The sequence below is a fragment of the Aquarana catesbeiana genome, linkage group LG12 (genome assembly GCF_042186555.1).
Source record: "Aquarana catesbeiana isolate 2022-GZ linkage group LG12, ASM4218655v1, whole genome shotgun sequence".
In the NCBI taxonomy this organism is placed as follows: Eukaryota; Metazoa; Chordata; class Amphibia; order Anura; family Ranidae; genus Aquarana; species Aquarana catesbeiana.
This window is the reverse complement of record NC_133335.1, coordinates 109,203,082-109,227,068: the sequence shown is the minus strand read 5'-3', so window position 1 is coordinate 109,227,068 and position 23,987 is coordinate 109,203,082. Positions and strand designations below refer to the sequence as shown.

The 23,987-nt window shown below is 44.6% G+C and overlaps 1 protein-coding gene across 2 annotated transcripts in view; it reads left to right on the top strand.

Annotated features, from left to right (window-relative positions):
- CNTNAP1 (contactin associated protein 1) overlaps positions 1 to 23,987 on the top strand; it is a 668,106-nt gene that overhangs the window by 490,469 nt on the left and 153,650 nt on the right. For both annotated transcript variants that reach the window (XM_073608280.1, XM_073608279.1), the window contains one exon: positions 3,277 to 3,507. In XM_073608280.1, coding sequence (XP_073464381.1) covers positions 3,277 to 3,507 — 231 coding nt within the window. The remainder of the gene's footprint in view (positions 1 to 3,276; positions 3,508 to 23,987) is intronic.

The following is a 23,987-nucleotide window of genomic DNA, read 5'->3' as shown; positions in this document are numbered from 1 at the left end:
AAGTATAACACGTTTGTTATTTTAATAGAAAAAAAATGAGACTTTACAATCACTTTAATTTCTGAGTTTATTTGTTTTGGTTTCTTTGGATTGCATGGGTTGTTACCGACATGTGGTGAAAATGTAATTTCGATATACATAGTAGGTAAAGTTAAATAAAGACAATAGTCCATTCAGTTCAACACAGGTGTTGTTGGTGTACAGGTGTCAGTGTCGATAATCATTTCCCATATCCTTGTATATTGTGTTCACTAAGATGCACGTTCCAGAGTCTTTTAAGAATATCAATACTCCCCACTGAAACCACCAATTGTGGAAGAGAGTTCCACCTCCTTATCACCCTGACAGTGAAAAACCCCCTGTGCAGCTTTAGGTTAAACCTCTTCTCCTCTAATCTTATTGTGTGGCCCCGTGTCCTCTTACACTCCCTGAGACGGAATAGTTTTTTTCCTATGCTGGGATCACATTAAGGTATTTGTAAATCACTATCATATCTCCTCTCAAGCGTCTCTTCTCCAGCATTAATAACGTTAGTGCTTGTAGTTGTTCCTCATAATTGAGGTACTCCAATCCCCGTATTAATTCCATTGCCCTTCTTTGGACTCCCTCCAGCTCCAGCACATCCCTTCTGAGGACTGGTGACGAGAATGGGACGGAATTCTCCAAATGTGGCCTTACCAGAGTTTTATCTCTGGAGTATATCCCCTTCTTTTTACATGCTAATATTCTACCGGCTTTGGTAGCTGTAGCTTGACATTGCATGCTATTGCTCAATCTGTCTTCTACTAGGACCCCCAGATCTTTCTCCATTTTTGATTCCCCCAGAGGTTCTTGAGTTTGTATTTTTAGCCCCCAAGTGCATTACCTTACATTTCTCCACACTAACCTCTTCCCATCCCGCGTATAGTCAAATGACGGCCACAAGGTGACTCTCTCATCTTGGGCGGCCGTCATATGATGTCCTCGGCTTCCCAGCAGCTAGGGGGCGCGTGCGTGCGCCGAGTCACTCGAGAGCCAATGCGCGTGCCTGTCGGCTGCAATGTCCGCAAGGCAGCCGCGATTGCCGGTCACAGAGCAGGGGCGTGGATCTGTGTGTGTAATTACACAGATCCATGTCCTGTAAGGGGAGAGGAGACTGATCGTGTGTTCCCAGCACAGAGGAACACCGATCGGTCACCTCCCCCAGTCAGTTCCCTCCCCACACAGTTAGAATCACTCCCTAGGTAACACATTTAACCCCTTGATCGCCCCCTAGTGTTAACCCCTTCCCTGCCAGTGACATTTATACAATAATCAGTGCATTTTCGCTGTATAAATGTGAATGGTCCCAAAATAGTGTCAAAACTGTCCGATCTGTCAAAGGCAATATTGCAGTCCTGACAAATATCGCAGATCACCACCATTACTAGTAAAATGCCATAAATCTATCCCCTATTTTGTAGATGCTATAACTTTTGCGCAAACCAATCAATATACGCTTATTGCGATTTTATTTTACCAAAAATATGTAGAAGAATACATATCGGCCTAAACTGAGGAAGAAATATGTTTTTTTTTTTTTTTTAAATTGGGATATTTATTATAGCAAAAAGTAAAAAATATTATGTTTTTTTTTTTCAAAATTGTCAGTCTTTTTTTGTTTATAGCGCAAAAAAACAAAAACCGCAGAGGTGATCAAATACCACCAAAGGAAAGGTCTATTTGTGGGGAAAATATTATCTAAATGTCATATGGGTACAGTGTTGTATGACCACGCAATTGTCATTCAAAGCGTGACAGCACTGAAAGCTGAAAATTGGCCTGGGCAGGAAGGGGGTGAAAATGCCTTGTATTGAAGTGGTTAAACCTCATTTGCCATGTAGTTGCTCACTCCATTATTTTGTTCAGGTCTTTCTGTAAAATTCCTATATCCCAAAGTTATTGCCCTGCTTATTTTTGTGTCATCCGCAAAAACTGAGATTGAGCTATGTATCCCATCCTCTATGTCATTTATTAATAAATTAAAAAGAATTGGTCCCAAGACAGAGTGGGGTGCCCCACTTACCACTCCAGACCAGTGTGAGTACACGTTATTTTAATACTACCCTTTGGGTGTGCCCCTGTAAACAATTTTCTATCCAAGAACAAACCTTATAGTCCATGCCAACAGACCTCAGCTTGTAGTTTAAGCGTTTATAGTGCCTTTAGAAATATATTTACCTAGTAAAAATGGTGACGTGTTCAATACTTATTTTACCCGCTGTATATCTGTGCTTAGACATTAAATATTCTTAACAAGCTGTCACTGACCTCTATAGCTATAGGCATTGTGAAGAAGTTCATCTTCCCAACAGTGGCATTGAAATCATGCACCCCTTCCCTTTATTTTCTATTGAGAGCAAAAACTTTGGCAACCTGACAGCCCTTTAATGTAGACAAACAAGTAAGTACTGTAACCTGATAGAAATTGTCAAACTTGAATTTAGATCTTTGAGGATGAAGTACTTCACAGCACCTGCAACTACAGAGGGCTTGTTTTAAAGCACTGCCTATTAAAGCAGACCTTCACCGTAACTCTGAAGTTGTGCTTTGCCTTCATACTTTAGTGTTCATACCCTGGGCACAGGTGCAGTTCAAGCATAGTTTCAAACTGTCCCTGATTTGGAGCAACTGTCGCTCTTTTGGAACCAAATACTTTTTGTCCTTTTTTCCTCCTCATTTGTCACCCTTTTTGGTCTGCTGTATAGACCTCTATACCAGAAGTGTTATACATTAAACAGTTCACTCAACCACTAATTTATTGAATTTGTTAGTTTGAAGAGTCAGTATAATGAAAAGGTAGTGGTGAAACCAAAACACTTGTGGGTTAAACCAGTAGTTTTTTGCATATAAATTTTCCACGATCCACATTAATGCTGCACCGCTGGAATGTGTCCTTTGCCAGTACTGTTCATCCTGCATTCTTTGTGATGATGGTAAACTGTATGGCAAGAGAAGCAACTTTGGGGGAACGTTCTTGCAGGTGGGTGGAAGCCTATGGGAGTAAGGAATAAGGTAAGTAAAACTGCTGTTAATGCCCCCCCCCGGACCAAAATGAGTATTAACCGTTGCAGTGCAGGTGTGGCATTCTTCTGCATGGATAAATTCAACTTTACAGTGTCCTAGATCAGTGGCTAATTATAGCTTTTTTCATAAGGGAAACAAAATGAGGTGAGTGGTATAACTTCTATTCTAACATTCCAACATTGGTATAAATGCTTTTCATTTTAAAGTGTTCTTTTATCCATTGTTTTGCAGACATTGGTGCATATTTTGAGGCAGGAACATGGCTACGTCACAATATACTTTCAGCTGGCATGGTTGCTGCCCAGGAATTTGCCAAAGTCATCGTATCTCTTCCCCTTTATGTCAGCAACTTAACTCGTGAGGAGATTTCATTCAGCTTCAGGACTAACTCAGCACCAGCTGTTCTCCTGTACGTCAGCTCCTTCAGCTCAGACTATATAGCCTTCCTTCTCAGACCAGAGGGTATGTCCAATATTTTATAAAATCAATTGTGATTTAGAAACACCGTTATCTTCAAGTTTTAAGCTGGTACACTACAGGTTTTTATTCGTTCAATCTAGCAGGTTGAACAAAAAAAAAAACCTGACAGCTCTGGTCGGAGCTGCTGTACTAACCATCCAAACTTAGCACAATGATCTCCCCTGCTGAGCTGTTGTCTTCTGACAGGGGGGCGGCCCCACCGCCAGAACACTGAAAACGCAATCTCTGTCATCGGCTGAGAGTGCTGATTGGGAGTCAGTCGGCTGCTGGTTTTCCAGCATGCTCGTCTGACAGAAGCCAGCCAAGCCGGCTGCTGTTGGACAGACCGACATACACACGGGCCGAATGTCAGCCAGTTTTTATTGTGTACGGGGCTTTAAGCCGCGATTTCCTATTGGACAGCTTTGGAAATAATGTTCCTCTTGCATGTACTTTGGGCCAAAAAAAGAAAAAAAAAAAAAAACACACACACACTTATAATTTATATGTAGTGTGATTTCATAATACATTTCAATTGCAGGAAAAACACTTATTGCAGATTTTTTGGGTGTTTCCAATCACAAATCAGTCACAAATCATAACCCATGGGGGTACTAAAATAATGAAAAATTGTATACTCACCTACCTGTAATTTTCCTTTCCTAGTGCAACTTCAAGAAAGCATACAATGGTTGTGACTCCACCCCCACAACCTGCTAGGACTGGTTAGTAGGGATGAGCTTTCTGTTCGAGTCGAACATGAGTTCAACTCGAACATCGGCTGTTCGATCGTTCGACGAAGATCGAACATTATGGGGCGTTCGCGCCAAATTTGAGTAGCGCATCACGCCCCATAATGCACTGCATCATCGCAGTGAATTGCTGGCTGATGATTGGCCAAGCATGCGCTATGACCCGCATGCTTTGACCAATCACAGCGCCGTCAGCAGAGAGAACCCTAATTGGCCAAAGGCAGGGTGCCTTTGGCCAATTATGGCTCAGGGGGTTAAGTCCACACCCCACACTATATAAGGCCACCTGCACGTCGCCTATATCCACTGTATCCAGTTTAGCTAGATCTCACTGCAGACCGTTCCTGGTTTACTGTTTCTAATATACTTCAGGCAGGCAGTTGATTCAGTTAGCTGCAGTGTATTCAGTATATATACACATCCCGGCTCATATATATATATATATATATATATATATATATATATATATATATATACACACACACACTGTATCCTATGTAGATCTGACTGCAGGTTATTCAGTGATCTGCATTGCATTTAATATATATATATACTGTCTCCTACATATATATCCACTGCATTCTAGTCTAGCCAAGCCTATATCTGACTGCAGGACATTGCTGGTGTACGTTTTCAAATACACTTTCAGGCAGGCAAGTAATTCAGTGATCTGCAGTTCATTAAATATATATACTGTCTCCTACATAAATATCCACTGCATTCTAGTCTAGCCAAGCCTATACCTGACTGCAGGCCATTCCTGGTGTACGTATTTAAAGACACTTGCAGGCAGGTGATTCAGTGATCTGCAGTGCATAAAGATATATATACAGTCTCCTACATATATATTCACTGCATTCTAGTCTAGCCAAGCCTATACTTGACTACAGTCCATTCCTGGTGTATGTTTTCAACGACACTTTCAGGCAGGCAGGCAGGTGATTCAGTGATCTGCAGTGCATAAAGATATATATACAGTCTCCTACATATATATCCACTGCATTCTAGTGTAGCCAAGCCTATACCTGACTACAGGCCATTCCTGGTGTACATTTTCAATGACACTTTCAGGCAGGCAGGTGATTCAGTGATCTGCAGTGCATAAAAATATATATACAGTCTCCTAAATATATATCCACTGCATTATAGTCTAGCCAAGCCTATTCCTGGGCATTCCTGGTGTAATTTTTCTAGTGAACTTCAGGCGGTGTTTTGCTAATCCAATATTACAGCATGTCTGGAAGGCCACCAAGGAAAGGCAGACACTCACAGGCCACTAAAAGAGGGCAAGTAGGCTCTGTGTCTACAACCAACAATGCTGGTCGTGGACACGGTGCATCCTCAGCACGTGGCAGTGGGGCACGCTTGTCCTTTTTTTCGACAGCTGGCTGTGTTGAGCCACAACATGCAGAAGAGTTGGTAGAGTGGATCACAAAGCCGTCCTCATCCTCTGTCACCCAGGATAAGACAAGTTTGGCTGCCAATGCAGCTGCCAAAGCGGCCTATTCCATCGGCTCAGTGGCATCAGTCACTCCTTCCCTAGCCCCACCATCATGTCCTGAGGAGTCCCCCGAACTGTTCAACCACAGTGTCGGGTACATGCTGCAGGAGGATGCGCAGCGTTTTGAAGGCTCCAATGATGGTACCTAGGTTGAGGATGAAGGCAGTAACATGAGCCCAGAGAGAGGGGGTGCCCAAGAAGGACAAGAAACTGGCAGTCATGTTCCCCCAGCTGCAGCATACTGCCAGGTTTGCTCCAGTGGTGAGAAGGGAGGGGATGATGAGGTCACTAACTCTACGTGGGTGCCTGTTATAAGGGAGGAGGAGGCACATCTCCAACGAGACAGGATGCCCTCCAGGGGCCAGCTTAAGGACAGCCAACCGACTGCATCACACTGCAGAGCTCCGCATGTGCAGGGCGCTGCTGACTCCGCGCGTGTTTTCAAAAGTTCGTTGGTGTGGGCCTTTTTTGAGACGTGTGCTGCAGATCACACCTTTGCTGTTTGCTACCTATGTTTGAAGCGTATCAAGCGTGGCCAAAACAGCAGTCGCTTGGGCACCACATGCTTGACCAGACATATGTCGAGCTCCCATGCATTCCGTTGGCAACAGTACTTAAAAGACACACACCAAAGAACAAGGCGGACCTCTCCTTGCTCCTCATCAGCTGGGATCTCCAACCCCACTATACCTTTAGTCCTCTCAGAGACCTGCACTGAGAGGAATGAAGGTGTAGAATTAGGTGTCCCAAGCACTTGCGGGCAATCTGCTACCGGTACACCTAAATCCGATTGTAGCAGCAAATTTCCCTACCCCAGTTGCTAAACCGTCTAAAGAAATTTGGTCCCAGCCATCTACATGCTCAGCGGCTGAATGCTAGTTTGGCTAAATTGCTAGCACTCCAAGTGCTGCCTTTTCAGCTGGTAGACTCTGCCCCCTTTCGAGAATTTGTGGAATGTGCGGTACCTCAGTGGCAGGTTCCCAAACACCATTTTTTTCTCGGAAGGCCATTCCAACTCTCTACCGGCATGTGGAAGGCAATGTGGAAGGCCTCGTTGGACAGGGCAGTCAGCGGGAAGGTGCATATTACCGCTGACTCATGATCCAGCAGGCATTGACAGGGATGTTACCTTTCTTTCACGGCGCACTGGGTAACCCTGCTGGCAGCTGGGAAGGATACAGGACAGGGTGCAGTAATGTTGGAGCTTGTTCCGCCACCACGCCTCCAAAATGCTGGTAGTGATGATTCTGCCCCACCTCCTCCTCTTCATCCTCTATGGCCTCTTCCTGTGCAGATTTGTCCTCAGAACCAGCAGTACTCCATTGGCATTCTAGGGCACTCAGGCAAAAAGATGCCATGCGGTACTTGAGTTGGTCTGCTTAGGGGACAGGAGCCACACTGGGGCAGAAATTCTGGCAGCTCTGCAGGGGCAGACTCAGAGGTGGTTGATGCCACGCCAGGTGCAGCGGTTCTTGTGCAGGTACCCGGGCTTACAGGATCTCCTGAGGCAGGCCAGGAAAGTCTGTAGGCATTTCCGCCAGTCATATAATGCCAGTGCTTGGCTGGCTGACCTTCAAAAGGAATGCAATCTGCCAAAGAACCGCTTCATCTGTGACATGCCCACCAGGTGGAACTCAACGTTGGAAATGCTGCAGCGGCTGCACACACAGCAGAGGGCCAACAATGAGTACCTGTGCAAGTATGGCACCAGGACAAGGTCAGGGGAGCTTGGCTTTTTTTCACCACGCCAGTGGCTAATGATCAAGGATGCATGCACTGTCCTGTCACCATTTGAGGAGGCCACGAGGATGGTGAGCAGTGACAGTGCATGCATCAGAACAGAGGGAGGAAGAGGAGGACTTCCTTACCTCTCATTGCCCCCTTTATCCAGACAGTATCCCTGCAGGTCTGCCTATCACACAGGAAGAGGAAGAGGAGGATTGTGTCAGCATGAAGGTGGAGCCTGGCACTCAGCATCAGCAGCAGTCTTCGAGGGATTGTTTTCAGTCCCCAGAAACCCATGGACTTGTGCGTGGCTAGGAGTAGGTGGCTGCGGATCATGTCGTCCTTAGTGACCCAGAGGACTCCGGACCGAATGCCTCAGCAAACCTACGCTGCATGGCCTCCCTGATCCTGCAAAGCCTGCAAAAGGACCCTCAGATTCGTGGTATCAAGGAGAGGGATCAGTACTGGCTGGCAACCCTTCTTGATCCACGTTACAAGGGTAAGGCCTTGCAGAAAGGTTTGTGCAATGCATTTCCAGAGCCTGGGAGGTGGCAAATTCCTGGTCCTCCTGGACAACGTGTTGCTGAGGCTTTGGTCAGTCACAGAAGTAGCGGTGGAGAAGGTGGCTCTCTGACCGATGCGTTCAGACAATTTTTTTAGTCTGCAGCTCCAAGGTCTGATCGGTTCCAGCAACCATCGCCAGTGTCTGATTTACATGGTGCAGGAATACCTTGGGGCAAGATCAGCCTTGGAGACCTTTCCAACCAAAAATCCACTAGGTTACTGGATCTTGAAAATGGATCACTGGCCAGAGCTTGCACAGTATGCAATTGAGCTACTGGCCTGTCCTGCATCCAGCGTTCTATCTGAACGTACATTCAGTGCTGCTGGAGGCTTTGTAACCGATCACAGAGTGCGTATGTCCACAGACTCGGTTGATCGGCTCACCTTCATAAAAATGAATCAGTCTTGGATCACCAGCTACCAAGCACCTGATGCTGATGTAACCGATTAATTTTTTTATGAATGTGAGATCCCTTGAAGACTGCCTATGCTGATGCTGAGTGACTATCCTGTTATGCTGAGTGACTATCCTATTCCTCCTCAATGTTCATGTATATAGCTTCTAAGAACATTTTTGGTTCTAGGCACCACCACCAGTGCCTAAAGCCCAATTTTTCTGCCCCTGTTTAACAGGGGCGTGTAATTACAATTTTTGCTGTAATATTTTGCAGCAGGGCTCGTTCCTGCGCTCAACTAGAGTATCTGTGAGGGGTTGCAGTGTTGTGGCACCATCACCAGTGCCTAAAGCCCAATTTTTCTGCCCCTGTTTAACAGGGGCGTGTAATTACAATTTTTGCTGTAATATTTTGCAGCAGGGCTCATTCCTGCACTCAACTAGAGTATCGGGGAGGGGTTGCAGTGTTGTGGCACCACCACTGCCGCCTAAGGCCCAATTTTTCTGCTCCTGTTTAACAGGGGCGGGTAATTACAATTTTCGATCTAATATTTCACAGCAGGGCCCATTCCTGTGCCCACCAAGAGTAACTGTGAGGGCTTACATTGTTGTAACAACACCACCACACCACCACTACAGGCCCAATTTTTCTGACCCTGTTCAACAGGGGCATGTAATTACAATTCTTGATATAATATTTCACAGCAGGGCCCGTTCCAGTGGCCACCAAGAGTAACTGTGAGGGCTTGCAGTGTTCTGATACCACCAACACCTAGGGCCCAAATTTCTGCAGAGTATATAGGGCAGGCCTTATAGTATATACAGGCGGTCCCCTACTTTCAAACATCTGACTTACAAACCACTCCTACTTACAAACGGAGGGAGACAACAGGTAGTGAGAGGAAATCTACCCCTAGGAAGGGAAATTCTCTCTTGTAATGCCGCATACACACGGCCGGACTTCCCGACAGAATAAGTCCGATGGGAGCTTTTGGTCGGACATTTCGACCGTGGGTATGCCCCATCGGACTTTTTCTGTCGGCATTTCTGACGGGCTCAGATATAGAACATGTTCTAAATCTTTCCGTCGGAAATGCCGATGGAGTTTAGCCCGTTGGCAAGTCCGCTCGTGTGTACGCGGCATAAGAGTTAATGTGGGAAAAAGGTGTCTCCACTGATGCTTTATTATCACCAATCCTTGTTTCCCTAAAAACCCCAAATTTTCAAAATCCAATTGTCATTGGGACAGAAAGTGAGGTGAAATCTCCTGAACAGGGGCACAGACAGAAAAACAAATGTTACAGGGGTGATGATAACCCTTCCCTGTGTTATCCAAAAAGCTTAAAAATAGATTTTTGGGCTGGAGCTACACTTAAAAAATGTACCTGTTCCAAATTACAGATTCAACTTAAGAACAAACCTACAGTCCCTGTCTTGTTTGGACTGCCTGTATACTGCTGTGCAGAGTATATAGGGCCTGGGGGCCCCACGCCTTTTCTTTTTTTAATTTGGGTGCAGGGTTCCCCTTAATATCCATACAAGACCAAAACGGCCTGTTAATGGGCTGGGGGGTTACCAATGCCGTTTTTCTCAATAATGTTCATCCATATTGCCGGGACCCGACATTACATTACAGCCGCAAGCAGTTTTAAATTACTTTTATTCCTTTAGAAATGTCATTTTGTGCAGGGACTGTTCTAAACACAGGAAACACACTCCACTTTACAGGCATACTATAGACACCCCCCAGGTACGATATTTAAAGAAATATTTCACGTTTATTTTTTCACTTTAAGCATCATTAAAATCACTGCTACCGAAAAAACGACCGTTTTTTAAAACTTTCCCTGGGGCAGGACCCGGGTCCCCAAACCCTTTTTAGGACAATAACTTGCATATTAGCCTTTAAAACTCGCACTTTTGATTTCTCACATTCGAGTCCCAAAAACTTTAACGGTGTTCAAATGTACGTGCGAACTTTCAGGCCATTCGCATGTTCTGGATCTGAACCGAACCGGGAGGTGTTCGGCTCTTCCCTACTGGTTAGCTATTAATCAAAGACAGATCTGGCTCACAGCATTTTCTGTAACTCTCACCATTTGGGTGGGAATCTGTATGCTACCATGAAGATGCACCAAGAACGGAAAATTATAGAAAGGTGAGTATACAATTTTTTTGCTTTCGTGAGGGCCCAAGAAAAAATTTGTAATGATCAGTAGCATAAGTATGCACCTGTATGTAGGCAGATGCAGTCTGCTGTCTCCACTGCAGGTGGCGCTCAACTGCAGCGGCAATGCAGAGTGAGAGGAAGTCATGAGGAACATGGTTTCCTGAGTCACTGGAGCAGCGATCCGATTGGATGCTGGATGACCAGGTGATTCTGGTGGCCATTTTAGGTGTGGCAGAGTCTATTTAAGACCCTTGCTCCTCGAATTGCTGTAAATTCTTGCGAGTGGACAGGTTAGGGACAGATCCAGGGAAGGTATCTAGCAGTAGGTTCCTGACGAGTAGGGACAGACTGGGGATATGCCATCCTTCTGCAGAAACCTCCTTTTTGGGTTCACCACCAGACCACATTTCACACTCCGAGACAGATACTGTCGGTGCATCGGAATCCACTGAGAGTGTTTCACTGGCATGGTTCTCTCCCGCTGGGTTGTCTGTTCAGTTAAGCCTTTTCTTTTAATACAAGTTCTCCTTTCTGGAGAAACCGCAGCGTCAATGCAGAGGGAGAGGAATTCATGAGGAACATGGTTTTCTGAGTCACTGGGGCAGTGATCCAAATGGATGCTGGATGACCAGGTGATTCTGGTGGCCATCTTAGGTGTGGCAGAGTCTATTTAAGACCGTTGCCCCTCGAATTTCCGTAAATTCTTGCGAGTGGACAGATTAGGGACAGATTCAGGGAAGGGAAGGTATCAAGCAGTAGGTTACTGATGAGTAGGGACAGGCTGGGGATATGCCATCCTTCTGCAGAAGCCTCCTTTTTGGGTCTGCCACCAGGCCACATTTCACACTCCGAGACAGACACTGTTGGTGATTCGATATCCACTGCGAGTTTTTCACTGGCATGGTGCTCTCCCGCTGGGTTGTCTGTTCAGCCTTTTCTTTTAATACAAGTTCTCCTTTCTGGAGAACTTCTCACAAGTGTCATCACTTCTCACACCACACTGCACCTACCCACATGCACAATAAGCTTTTCAAATTCTGCTGTCATGATCTGAGCCGGGTTCACCTAATAAAATGTAATGAAGGTGTTCCGGGAGGACCATGTTGCTGACTTGCAAAATAGACTCAGGAGACACTTGACACTGCACTGTCTGCAGAGTTGCCACTGCCCTGGTTCAGTGTGCTCTTAGGTCTTCTGGAACATGAAGGTCTTATAAAGAGTAGGCCTTTTTAATTGTCTTAGTCTGGGAGGTGATTGTAGGCGTTGAAGCTGACTGTCCTTGCCATAAGCTATGCGAGACCAAGCACAGATTTTCTGTTTGCCTGAAAGAAGAGATGTCTGCCAAGTAGGCCTTTAGAGTTAAGCAAACATCTATTGGATACGGTTCCCCCACTTCACCAAAGATAGTAAATTAACTTCTTGGCTAATGTGGAAGGAGAAAGCACCTTAGGGGTAAAGCGGTCTGAAAGTTTTAGGACCACTCTGTCAGGGCAGAATGTTAGGTGAAGCTCCTAGTGTACAAAAGCCTGCACCTTCTGACACCCTTTTCATAGTAATTTAATGGCAACCAGAAATATGGTCTTTAGGGTTAGATTCCAGAGTGTAGCCAATTCTGTAGGAATTGGCTACCGGAATGAGATCGGAATGGTCAACATGCAATTTTCCCGCACTGTGGGGATATGTCCTCCAATGATCAATCCACAAAGACTAGATATCACTGGCTCCATGGGTCAGGTATATGCAAATGAAAAAAGAACATCTGGTGCTCTAAGAACACATTGACTCTATTTAAATGAATAAAATTCACTTACAAAGCACTTCCACCAAGTGCATGTGTATGGGCATATCAGTGTACAGACGATAGATTCAAAGATGGCTGTAGATGTAGCTCTCTCTTCTAGATGAATTGACTAACAGTCGCACTTCCATCAGGGTTTGATTCCCCGTTCCCCCTGCCTCTGTATGTATGATACTGCCATATTGTTGCCTAGGCACAGCACAACTCGTGTTCCTCTTATCAAAGGAGCGAATGCCAGAAGAACTTTGAATGCTGCTCTCAGTTAGAGAGCATTCAATACCATGCCTTGTGGGCTGTACAGCATTGAGCAGCTCCTTAAACCGGAGTTCCACCCAAAAATGGAACTTCCGCTTTAAGTGTTGGTAATCCCCTGACATGCCACATTTGGCATGTCATTTTTTTGGGGGGGAGCAGGTACCCTGTTTATAGAGGCACCCAGCTCCCAATTCCTCCCCTGGCGCCACGGTGCCTGAAGGAAGATCACCTCTCCCCCTCCCTCTCTGCAATCTTCAGGGAATGTCACAGGTCCCAGAAGATTGCGTGGCCATTCACAGCGTGCAGCGCGGCTCGCTCATGCGCAGTGTGCGCCTGGCTGTGAAGCCACAGCCGGGCACCTACAGTTGGAATGCCAGCGCTGTGGAGAGGAGCGGCGCTTCATGTGTCCGCATCGCTGGACCGTGGGACAGGTAAGTGTCTGATTATTAAAAGTCAACAGCTATACTTTTTGTAGCTGCTGACTTTTAAATGGGTGGAACTCCGCTTTAAAATGTGCCCCCCGTTTTTCTGGCTTACGTCTGGCATGATAATGTTCCATTCAGAAACAACAATTGGTTAAGAAGACCCAAGGATACTCAGGCACTGTTCTTCTGGGAGAGACTTCGCTCCCAAAGCACCTTTGACTTTCTCTATAAGAGGACGTCTTGGTGGTGTATCCAAAATTGCCCCCAAGAACATTCTCTGGGTTGGGCAGAGGAAGCTCTTCTCCAGAATTGATTAGCTACCCAAAATTTTGTAGATTGTGTAGCAGAGCATCCTGATGCTGGATAAGCATCTCCCGATTGTTGGCTAGAAGAATGATGCTGTCCAAGTAGTAGTGTATTCTCATCCCCCTTGCTATGGCAGACAATAGGACCTTTGTGAATGTCCTGGGGGAGATGAACAGACCAAAGGGAAGGCACCGAAACTGGTAGTGGGACTGAAATGCAGGATGGACTGGGATGTGTATATTGACATAAATATTGACTGGGCAGAACAAACTGCTCACTCATTTAACCTCCCTAGCGGTAATCCCAAGTGTGGCTTGAGGTGAATTTTCATTACCAAAAGCGGTAACCCCGAGCCACACTCGGGATTGCATCGCAGGATCCAGGCAAAGTTACTTACCTTGTCCCCAGGATCCTGCAATGTCTCCCCACTGTGTGTGCGGGCTGTGTCCTCCGCTCAGTCTATCACAGACAGTGTCGGGCTCTGTTCCCTGCAAGCGTCGCCCGGCGCCAAATTCAAAAAGTGAAAAACACAGAACACATACAGTAATGTAATCTGTAAGATTACAGTGTACTGTATCAAATTATTTCACCTCCCATTTGTCCCTAATGCTTTGTCCAGTGCCCTACATGTAGTTTTATATTATATATACTGTTCTTTCTGCCTGGAAACTTGAGAATGTCCATAGCAAACAAAAAGTGTCCCATTACATCAAAAGCAGTTTTAGACCAGCTAGAAAACAGCGATAATAAATTAGAAACACTTGCAGAATTGAGGGATAGTGATTTGTGGAGAAATTAGTCAAACACTAAAAGTAATGACCGCGACAATTATGCAACTGAGCAAATTTCAGTGTTTTTGATTTGATTACATTATTAACCACTTAAGGACTAGCCTCGTTTTGGAATTTAGGTGTTTACATGTTTAAAACAGTTTTTTTTGCTAGAAAATTACTTAGAACCCCCAAACATTATATATTGTTTTTTTTTCTAACACCCTAGAGAATAAAATGACGGTCATTGCAATACTTTTTTTCACACCGTATTTGCGCAGTGGTCTTACAAGCGCACTTTTTTTTTAAAAAATTCACTTTTTTGAATTAAAAAATAAGACAACAGTAAAGTTAGCCAAATGTTTTTTATATTGTGAAAGATACCCAACATGTCACGCTTCAAAATTGCGTCCGCCCGTGGAATGGCGTCAAACTTTTACCCTCAAAAATCTCCATAGGCGACGTTTAAAAAATTCTACAAGTTGCATGTTTTGCGTTACAGAGGATGTCTAAGGCTAGAATTATTGCTCTCGCTCTAATGATTGCAACAATACCTCATGTGTGGTTTGACCACCATTTTCATATGCGGGCGCTACTCACGTATGCGTTCGCTTCTGCGCGCGAGCTCGTCGGGACGGGGGGGGTTTAAATTTTTTTTTTCTTATTTATTTTACATGATTTTATTTATTTTTACACTGGTTTTTTTTTTTTTTTAAATTGTGTCACTTTTATTCCTATTACAAGGAATGTAAATATCCCTTGTAATAGAAAAAAGCATGACAGGACCTCTTAAATATGAGATCTGGGGTCAAAAAGACCTCAGATCTCATATTTACACTAAAATGCAATTAAAAAAAAAAAAAGTCATTTAAAAAAATGACATTGAAAAAAATGTGCCTTTAAGATGTATGGGCGGAAGTGACGTTTTGACGTCGCTTCTGCCCTGCAGTGTCACGGAGACGAGTGGGCGCCATCTTCCCCTCACTCGTCTCCAGGCACAACAAGGGGACAGACGCGATTGCCTCCGCCGCTACGACGACTCCTGTAAGCAGCGGAGGGCACCGGATGGCGGTGGGAGGGGGGCCCTCTGCTGCCACCGATAAAAGTGATCTCGCGGCGAATCCGCCGCAGAGACCACTTTTATCTGAAAGCCGACCACCGCACGAAAACGGGGTACCGGGGTTATGGTAGCTAGCTGCTGCCATAACAACGATATCCGCCGCCAAACTTAGGACGTACATCGGTGTGCAGCGGTCGGCAAGTGGTTAAATAAATGTTATTATTATTATATTATTTGTTATAATTATTTATAGTTATTTATTATATTATAATTTATGATTTTGTGTTTCAAACTTTATAATACCCGGGATGTCTACTAGACTCTTGTTTGGATAGATTTAAGTGAGTTATTCCTAAGAATTACATGCCTACAATATAAAACGCCAAATTTCCATGCGAAACATTGTACCGCTTTGAGCATTGAAAATCTGACATAATCATACCGCCACGGAGGTTAAGGCACGTAATTTCTTAACCACTTGACGACCGCCGCATGACTATATACGTCCTCAGAGCGGCACGGGCAGGCAAAAGGGCGTGTATTTACGTCCTTGCCTTCCCGCGGGTGGAGGGTCCGATCGGACCCCCCCCGGTGCCAGCGGCGGTCGCCTTTGGTCTGGGAGCGACGAGAGATGAGGGGGAGGCCATCCGATCGTGGCCCCCCCTCGCGATCGCTCCCAGCCAATGAGAATCCTCCTCTGCCTGTGTGTAGTACACACAGGCAGAGGATGTGATGTCATCTCTCCTCGGCTCGGCAGTTTCCGTTCCGGCGCCAAGGAGAGAAGTCATCAATGTGAGTGCACAACACTACACACACACAGAAAAAATATGGAGGATGAAGGCGGGACTTTGTATGAGGCATGTTGGTGAATGTGTCCACATTACAAGAAATGTTATGGTAAAATGTCTACGGTGGATCCTGTACCGAGTAATGATACCCACAAAATATGTTGCAAGAAGAAGATGGTATAAAGTTTAATAACATAGATCCTAAAACCAAATACATAATAAAAGGAACACGTTTAGGCCACCATGAAGCATATTAAAATAGGTATGGTTACAGACATAGTTCGAATAATGGTTGTACATTTACAAGAGAAAGTACATAGTACAATAATACAATACGTAGTACATGGTACAATGAATAAGTGTGTGCATCAATAGATGTTAACTCTACGCGTTTCTTGGCTTGAAACCAATCGTCAGGAGTCTGATGCAGTGTAACTGCGTTGAAACAATAGCAATATGTCAGTATAGCAACAAAAGTATGGGGAAAATGGACAAATAGAGATGCAAATTGTTAATATACTTACAAGTGATGCATAGGTAAATAATGACCCGTACATTATAGTGCAATGTTGGTCTGGGTCCACCAAGTCTCCCCCGGGGTTGAGGCAGAGAGCACGCCCCAAAAGACCGTCGGCCCCGGCCGACAGGGTGGCCAAAGCACCTACAGAGGTCGCCAGGCGGGGACAGATGACGAGGCCCAGGGAATGGGAGGAAAGCTGTGAAAAATAAAAGGGAGATGTATATGTGAGTGAACTAAGGTGAGGGGTGTGAAGTGAATATAGAAGGAAAAAGGCAAAGAATGGGCCCCAAAGTGTACGTGGGTATGAGTGTGTGAAAAGACCCAAGACAAGGGAGAGGCGTGTATAAACCGTAATATGTGTGTGCAACAAAGGAAGCCACTGCAGGTGTCAGTGGAGCAGTGTGGAGGTGTGCAAGGAAATTACCTGTGGTGAGACTGCCGGGCCAGGTAACATGCCCCAAGGAAACATGGCGAACACTCGAGGCGCCCGGCCATTGACAGCCGTTATATAGCCGTAGGCCAGGGGCGTGCTCACGCCAACGTCATGAACAGACATGATGACGCGACGGGGGAGGGGCAGCGAGGAACACCCTGCATCCTGTTCCTCGCTGCCCCTCCCCCGTCACGTCATCATGTCCGTTCATGACGTTGGCGTGAGCACGCCCCTGGCCTACGGCTATATAACGGCTGTCAATGGCCGGGCGCCTCGAGTGTTCGCCATGTTTCCTTGGGGCATGTTACCTGGCCCGGAAGTCTCACCACAGGTAATTTCCTTGCACACCTCCACACTGCTCCACTGACACCTGCAGTGGCTTCCTTTGTTGCACACACATATTACGGTTTATACACGCCTCTCCCTTGTCTTGGGTCTTTTCACACACTCATACCCACGTACACTTTGGGTCCCATTCTTTGCCTTTTTCCTTCTATATTCACTTCACACCCCTCACCTTAGTTCACTCACATATACATCTCCCTTTTATTTTTCACAGCTTTCCTCCCATTCCCTGGGCCTCGTCATCTGTCCCCGCCTGGTGACCTCTGTAGGTGCCTTGGCCACCCTGTCGGCCGGGGCCGATGGTCTTTTGGGGCGTGCTCTCTGCCTCAACCCCGAGGGAGACTTGGTGGACCCAGACCAACATTGCACTATAATGTACGGGTCATTATTTACCTATGCATCACTTGTAAGTATATTAACAATTTGCATCTCTATTTGTCCATTTTCCCCATACTTTTGTTGCTATACTGACATATTGCTATTGTTTCAACGCAGTTACACTGCATCAGACTCCTGACGATTGGTTTCAAGCCAAGAAACGCGTAGAGTTAACATCTATTGATGCACACACTTATTCATTGTACCATGTACTACGTATTGTATTATTGTACTATGTACTTTCTCTTGTAAATGTACAACCATTATTCGAACTATGTCTGTAACCATACCTATTTTAATATGCTTTATGGTGGCCTAAACGTGTTCCTTTTATTATGTATTTGGTTTTAGGATCTATGTTATTAAACTTTATACCATCTTCTTCTTGCAACATATTTTGTGGGTATCATTACTCGGTACAGGATCCACCGTAGACATTTTACCATAACATTTCTTGTAATGTGGACACATTCGCAACATGCATCATACAAAGTCCCGCCTTCATCCTCAATATTTTTTCTGTATCCATTGGGATGGAGGCATGTTGGTGCATTCAGATAAAAGCAAGTGGACAGGTCACAACCCCATTTTTTTTACTACACACACACAGTAGAACATGCCAGGCATACTTTACACCCCCGATCCCCCCCGATCGCCCCCCGAACCCCCCTAATCACCCCCCCCCCCCATGTCACACTGACACCAAGCAGTTTTTTTTTTTTTTTTTCTGATTACTGCATTGGTGTCAGTTTGTGACAGTTAGTGTGGTAGGGCAGTGAGTATTAGCCCCCTTTAGGTCTAGGGTACACCTCTAACACCCCCTAATAAAGTTTTAACCCCTTGATCACCCCCCGTCGCCAGTGTCGCTAAGCGATAATTTTTCTGATCGCTGTATTAGTGTCACTGGTGACGCTAGTTAGGGACATAAATATTTAGGTTCGCCATCAGCGTTTTATAGCGACAGGGACCCCCATATACTATCTAATAAATGTTTTAACCCCTTGATTGCCCCCTAGTTAACCCTTTCACCAGTGATCACCGTATAACCGTTACGGGTGACGCTGGTTAGTTCGTTTATTTTTTAAAGTGTCAGGGCACTCGCCGTTTATTACCGAATAAAGGTTTAGCCCCCTGATCGCCCAGCGTTGATATGCGTCGCCCCAGGCAGCGTCAGATTAGCTCCAGTACCGCTAACAACCACGCACGCAGCATACGCCTCCCTTAGTGGTATAGTATCTGAACGGATCAATATCTGATCCGATCAGATCTATACTAGCGTCCCCAGCAGTTTAGGGTTCCCAAATACGCAGTGTTAGTGGGATCAGCCCAGATACCTGCTAGCACCTGCGCTTTGCCCCTCCGCCCGGCCCAGCCCACCCAAGTGCAGTATCGATCGATCACTGTCACTTACAAAACACTAAACGCATAACTGCAGCGTTGGCAGAGTCAGGCCTGATCCCTGCGATCGCCAACAGTTTTTTTGGTAGCATTTTGGTGAACTGGCAAGCAGCAGCCCCAAGCAGCGTCAGGTTAGCGCCAGTACCGCTAACACCCACGCACGCACCGTACACCTCCCTTAGTGGTATAGTATCTGAACGGATCAATATCTGATCCGATCAGATCTATACTAGTGTCCCCAGCAGATTAGGGTTCCCAAAAACGCAGTGTTAGCGGGATCAGCCCAGATACCTGCTAGCACCTGCATTTTGCCCCCCCGCCCGGCCCAGCCCAGCCCACCCAAGTGCAGTATCGATCGATCACTGTCACTTACAAAACACTAAATGCATAACTGCAGCGTTCGCAGAGTCAGGCCTGATCCCTGCGATCGCTAACAGTTTTTTGGGTAGCGTTTTGGTGAACTGGCAAGCACCAGCGGCCTAGTACACCCCGGTCATAGTCAAACCAGCACTGCAGTAACACTTGGTGACGTGGCGAGTCCCATAAGTGCAGTTCAAACTGGTGAGGTGGCAAGCACAAGTAGTGTCCCGCTGCCACCAAGAAGACAAACAGGCCCGTCATGCACATAGTGCCCTTCCTGCTGCAATCACCAATCCTAATTGGGAACCCACCACTTCTGCAGTGCCCATAATTCCCCCATTCACATCCCCAACCAAATGCAGTCGACTGCATGAGAGGCATTTTCTTTATGTCCTCCCGAGTACCCCTAACCAACGAACCCCCCCAAAAAAGATGTTGTGTCTGCAGCAAGCGCGGATATAGGCGTGACACCCGCTATTATCGTCCCTCCTGTCCTGACAATCCTGGTCTTTGCATTGGTGAATGTTTTGAACGCTACCATTCACTAGTTGAGTATTAGCGTAGGGTACAGCATTGCACAGACTAGGCACACTTTCACAGGGTCTCCCAAGATGCCATCGCATTTTGAGAGACCCGAACCTGGAACCGGTTACAGTTATAAAAGTTAGTTACAAAAAAAAGTGTAAAAAAAAATAAATATAGAAAATAAAAAAACATAGTTGTCGTTTTATTGTTCTCTCTCTCTCTATTCTCTCTCTATTGTTCTGCTCTTTTTTACTGTATTCTATTTTGCAATGTTTTATTGTTATTATGTTTTATCATGTTTGCTTTTCAGGTATGGAATTTTCTTATACTTTACCGTTTACTGTGTTTTATTGTTAACCATTTTTATGTCTTCAGGTACGCCATTCACGACTTTGATTGGTTATACCAGAATGATGCCTGCAGGTTTAAGTATGATCTTGGTATCATTCTTTTGAGCCAGCGGTCGGCTTTCATGTAAAAGCAATCCTAGCGGCTAATTAGCCTCTAGACTGCTTTTACAAGCAGTGGGAGGGAATGCCCCCCCCACCGTCTTCCGTGTTTTTCTCTGGCTCTCCTGTCTCAACAGGGAACCTGAGAATTCAGCCGGTGATTCAGCCAGCTGACCATAGAGCTGATCAGAGACCAGAGTGGCTCCAAACATCTCTATGGCCTAAGAAACTGGAAGCTACGAGCATTTCATGACTTCGATTTCGCCGGATGTAAACAGCGCCATTGGGAAATTGGGAAAGCATTTTATCACACCGATCTTTGTGTGGTCAGATTCTTTGAGGGCAGAGGAGAGATCTAGGGTCTAATAGACCCCAATTTTTTCAAAAAAGAGTACCTGTCACTACCTATTGCTATCATAGGGGATATTTACATTCCCTGAGATAACAATAAAAATGATAAAAAAAAAAAAATGAAAGGAACAGTTTAAAAATAAGATAAAAAAGCAAAAAAATAATAATAAAAAAAAGGACCCCTGTCCCCCCCTGCTCTTGCGCAAAGGCGAACGCAAGCGTCGGTCTGGCGTCAAATGTAAACAGCATGTGAGGAGTCACCGCGAACGTCAGATCGAGGGCAGCAATTTTAGCAGTAGACCTCCTCTGTAAATCTAAAGTGGTAACCTGTAAAGGCTTTTAAAAATGTATTTAGTTTGTCGCCACTGCACGTTTGTGCGCAATTTTAAAGCATGTCATGTTTGGTATCCATGTACTCGGCCTAAGATCATCTTTTTTATTCCATCAAACATTTGGGCAATATAGTGTGTTTTAGTGCATTAAAATTTTAAAAAGTGTGTTTTTTCCCCAAAAAATGCGTTTGAAAAATCGCTGCACAAATACTGTGTGAAAAAAAAAAATGAAACACCCACCATTTTAATCTGTAGGGCATTTGCTTTAAAAAAATATATAATGTTTGGGGTTCAAAGTAATTTTCTTGCAAAAAAAAATAATTTTTTCATGTAAACAAAAAGTGTCAGAAAGGGCTTTGTCTTCAAGTGGTTAGAAGAGTGGGTGATGTGTGACATAAGCTTCTAAATGTTGTGCATAAAATGCCAGGACAGTTCAAACCCCCCCCAAATAACCCCATTTTGGAAAGTAGATACCCCAAGCTATTTGCTGAGAGTCATGTCGAGTCCATGGAATATTTTATATTGTGACACAAGTTGCGGGAAAGAGACAAATTTATTTATTTTTTTTTTGCACAAAGTTGTCACTAAATGATATATTGCTCAAACATGCCATAGGAATATGTGAAATTACACCCCAAAATACATTCTGTTTCTTCTCGTGAGTACGGGGATACCACATGTGTGAGACTTTTTGGGAGCCTAGCCACGTACGGGACCCCGAAAACCAAGCACTGCCTTCAGGCTTTCTAAGGGCGTAAATTTTTGATTTCACTCTTCACTGCCTATCACAGTTTCAGAGGCCATGGAATGCCCAGGTGGCACAAAACCCCCCCAAATGACCCCGTTTTGGAAAGTAGACACCCCAAGCTATTTGCTGAGAGGTATAGTGAGTATTTAGCAGACCTCACTTTTTGTCACAAAGTTTTGAAAATTGAAAAAAGAAAAAAAAAAATGTTTTTTCTTGTCTTTCTTCATTTTCAAAAACAAATGAGAGCTGAAAAATACTCACCATGCCTCTCAGCAAATAGCTTGGGGTGTCTACTTTCCAAAATGGGGTCATTTGGGGGGGTTTTGTGCCATCTGGGCATTCCATGGCCTTCGAAACTGTGCTAGGCAATGAAGAGTGAAATCAAAAATTTGCACTCTTAGAAATCCTGAAGGCGGTGATTGGTTTTTGGGGCCCCGTATGCAGCTAGGCTCCCAAAAAGTCCCACACATGTGGTATCCCCATACTCAGGAGAAGCAGCTAAATGTATTTTGGGGTGCAATTCCACATATGCCCATGGCCTGTGTGAGCAATATATCATTTAGTGACAACTTTGTGCAAAAAAAAAAAAATGTGTCACTTTCCCGCAACTTGTGTCAAAATATAAAATATTTCATGGACTCAACATGCCTCTCAGCAAATAGCTTGGGGTGTCTACTTTCCAAAATGGGGTCATTTGGGGGGGTTTTGTGCCATCTGGGCATTTTATGGCCTTCAAAACTGTGATAGGTAGTGAGGAGTGAAATCAAAAATTTACGCCCTTAGAAATCCTGAAGGCGGTGATTGGATTTCGGGGCCCTGTACGCCACTAGGCTCCCAAAAAGTCCCACACATGTGGTATCCCCGTACTCAGGAGAAGCAGCTGAATGTATTTTGGGGTGCAATTCCACATATGCCCATGGCCTGTGTGAGCAATATATCATTTAGTGACAACTTTTTGTACATTTTTTTTTTTTTTTGTCATTATTCAATCACTTGGGGCGAAAAAAAATAAATATTCAATGGGCTCAACATGCCTCTCAGCAATTTCCTTGGGGTGTCTACTTTCCAAAATGGGGTCATTTGGGGGGGGGTTTTGTAACGCTCCTGCCATTTTAGCACCTCAAGAAATTACATAGGCAGTCATAAACTAAAAGCTGTGTAAATTCCAGAAAATGTACCCTGGTTTGTAGATGCTATAACTTTTGCGCAAACCAATAAATATACGCTTATTGACATTTTTTTTACCAAAGACATGTGGCCGAATACATTTTGGCCTAAATGTATGACTAAAATTGAGTTTATTGGATTTTTTTTATAAAAAAAGTAGAAAATATCATTTTTTTTCAAAATTTTCGGTCTTTTTCTGTTTATAGCGCAAAAAATAAAAACGGCAGAGGTGATCAAATACCATCAAAAGAAAGCTCTATTTGTGGGAAGAAAAGGACGCAAATTTCGTTTGGGTACAGCATTGCATGACCGCGCAATTAGCAGTTAAAGCGACGCAGTGCCAAATTGGAAAAAGTCCTCTAGTCCTTAGGCAGCATAATGGTCCGGGGCTGAAGTGGTTAAGTGTCCTGCAGGGCAATTTTATGGGTCAGTTGGTGGATGCCCCACCAAGTGATAATGCTATGCTAGTTCTACTGATTACAAATAATACAGACCAGATCGCAGATGTGGAAATATGAAACAGCGATCACAAGGTAATTATATTCAATATTAATAACAGGAGAGGGAAACAGGAGGGTAATAAAAGCACACTGAATTTCAAAAGCGCCAAACTGCGCTTCATACTATAAGATATTAAATGGAATAAAATCGTATAAACAATGAACACTGGGAATGCTTTAAGAATATATTAAATACATTTTGAAGATTATTTTTTATTTGGATTTTAAAGGTTTTAAAACATACAATAACACAGTGAAGTAACAACAACAAAAAGTACGCTTCGACCACAGAGGTAAAATAGCTCAAGGTACTTATAAATCAAAACTCAGGGTGGCAATATTATACAGGGAAGGGACATATCTATGGTATTACCCCAAAAAACAGCACCCAACTAGGTTAAAAAGCAAATAGGCATGTCACCACCATTACACCAACTTCTCATGAGATTAGCTAACATCAGTCGGGTGT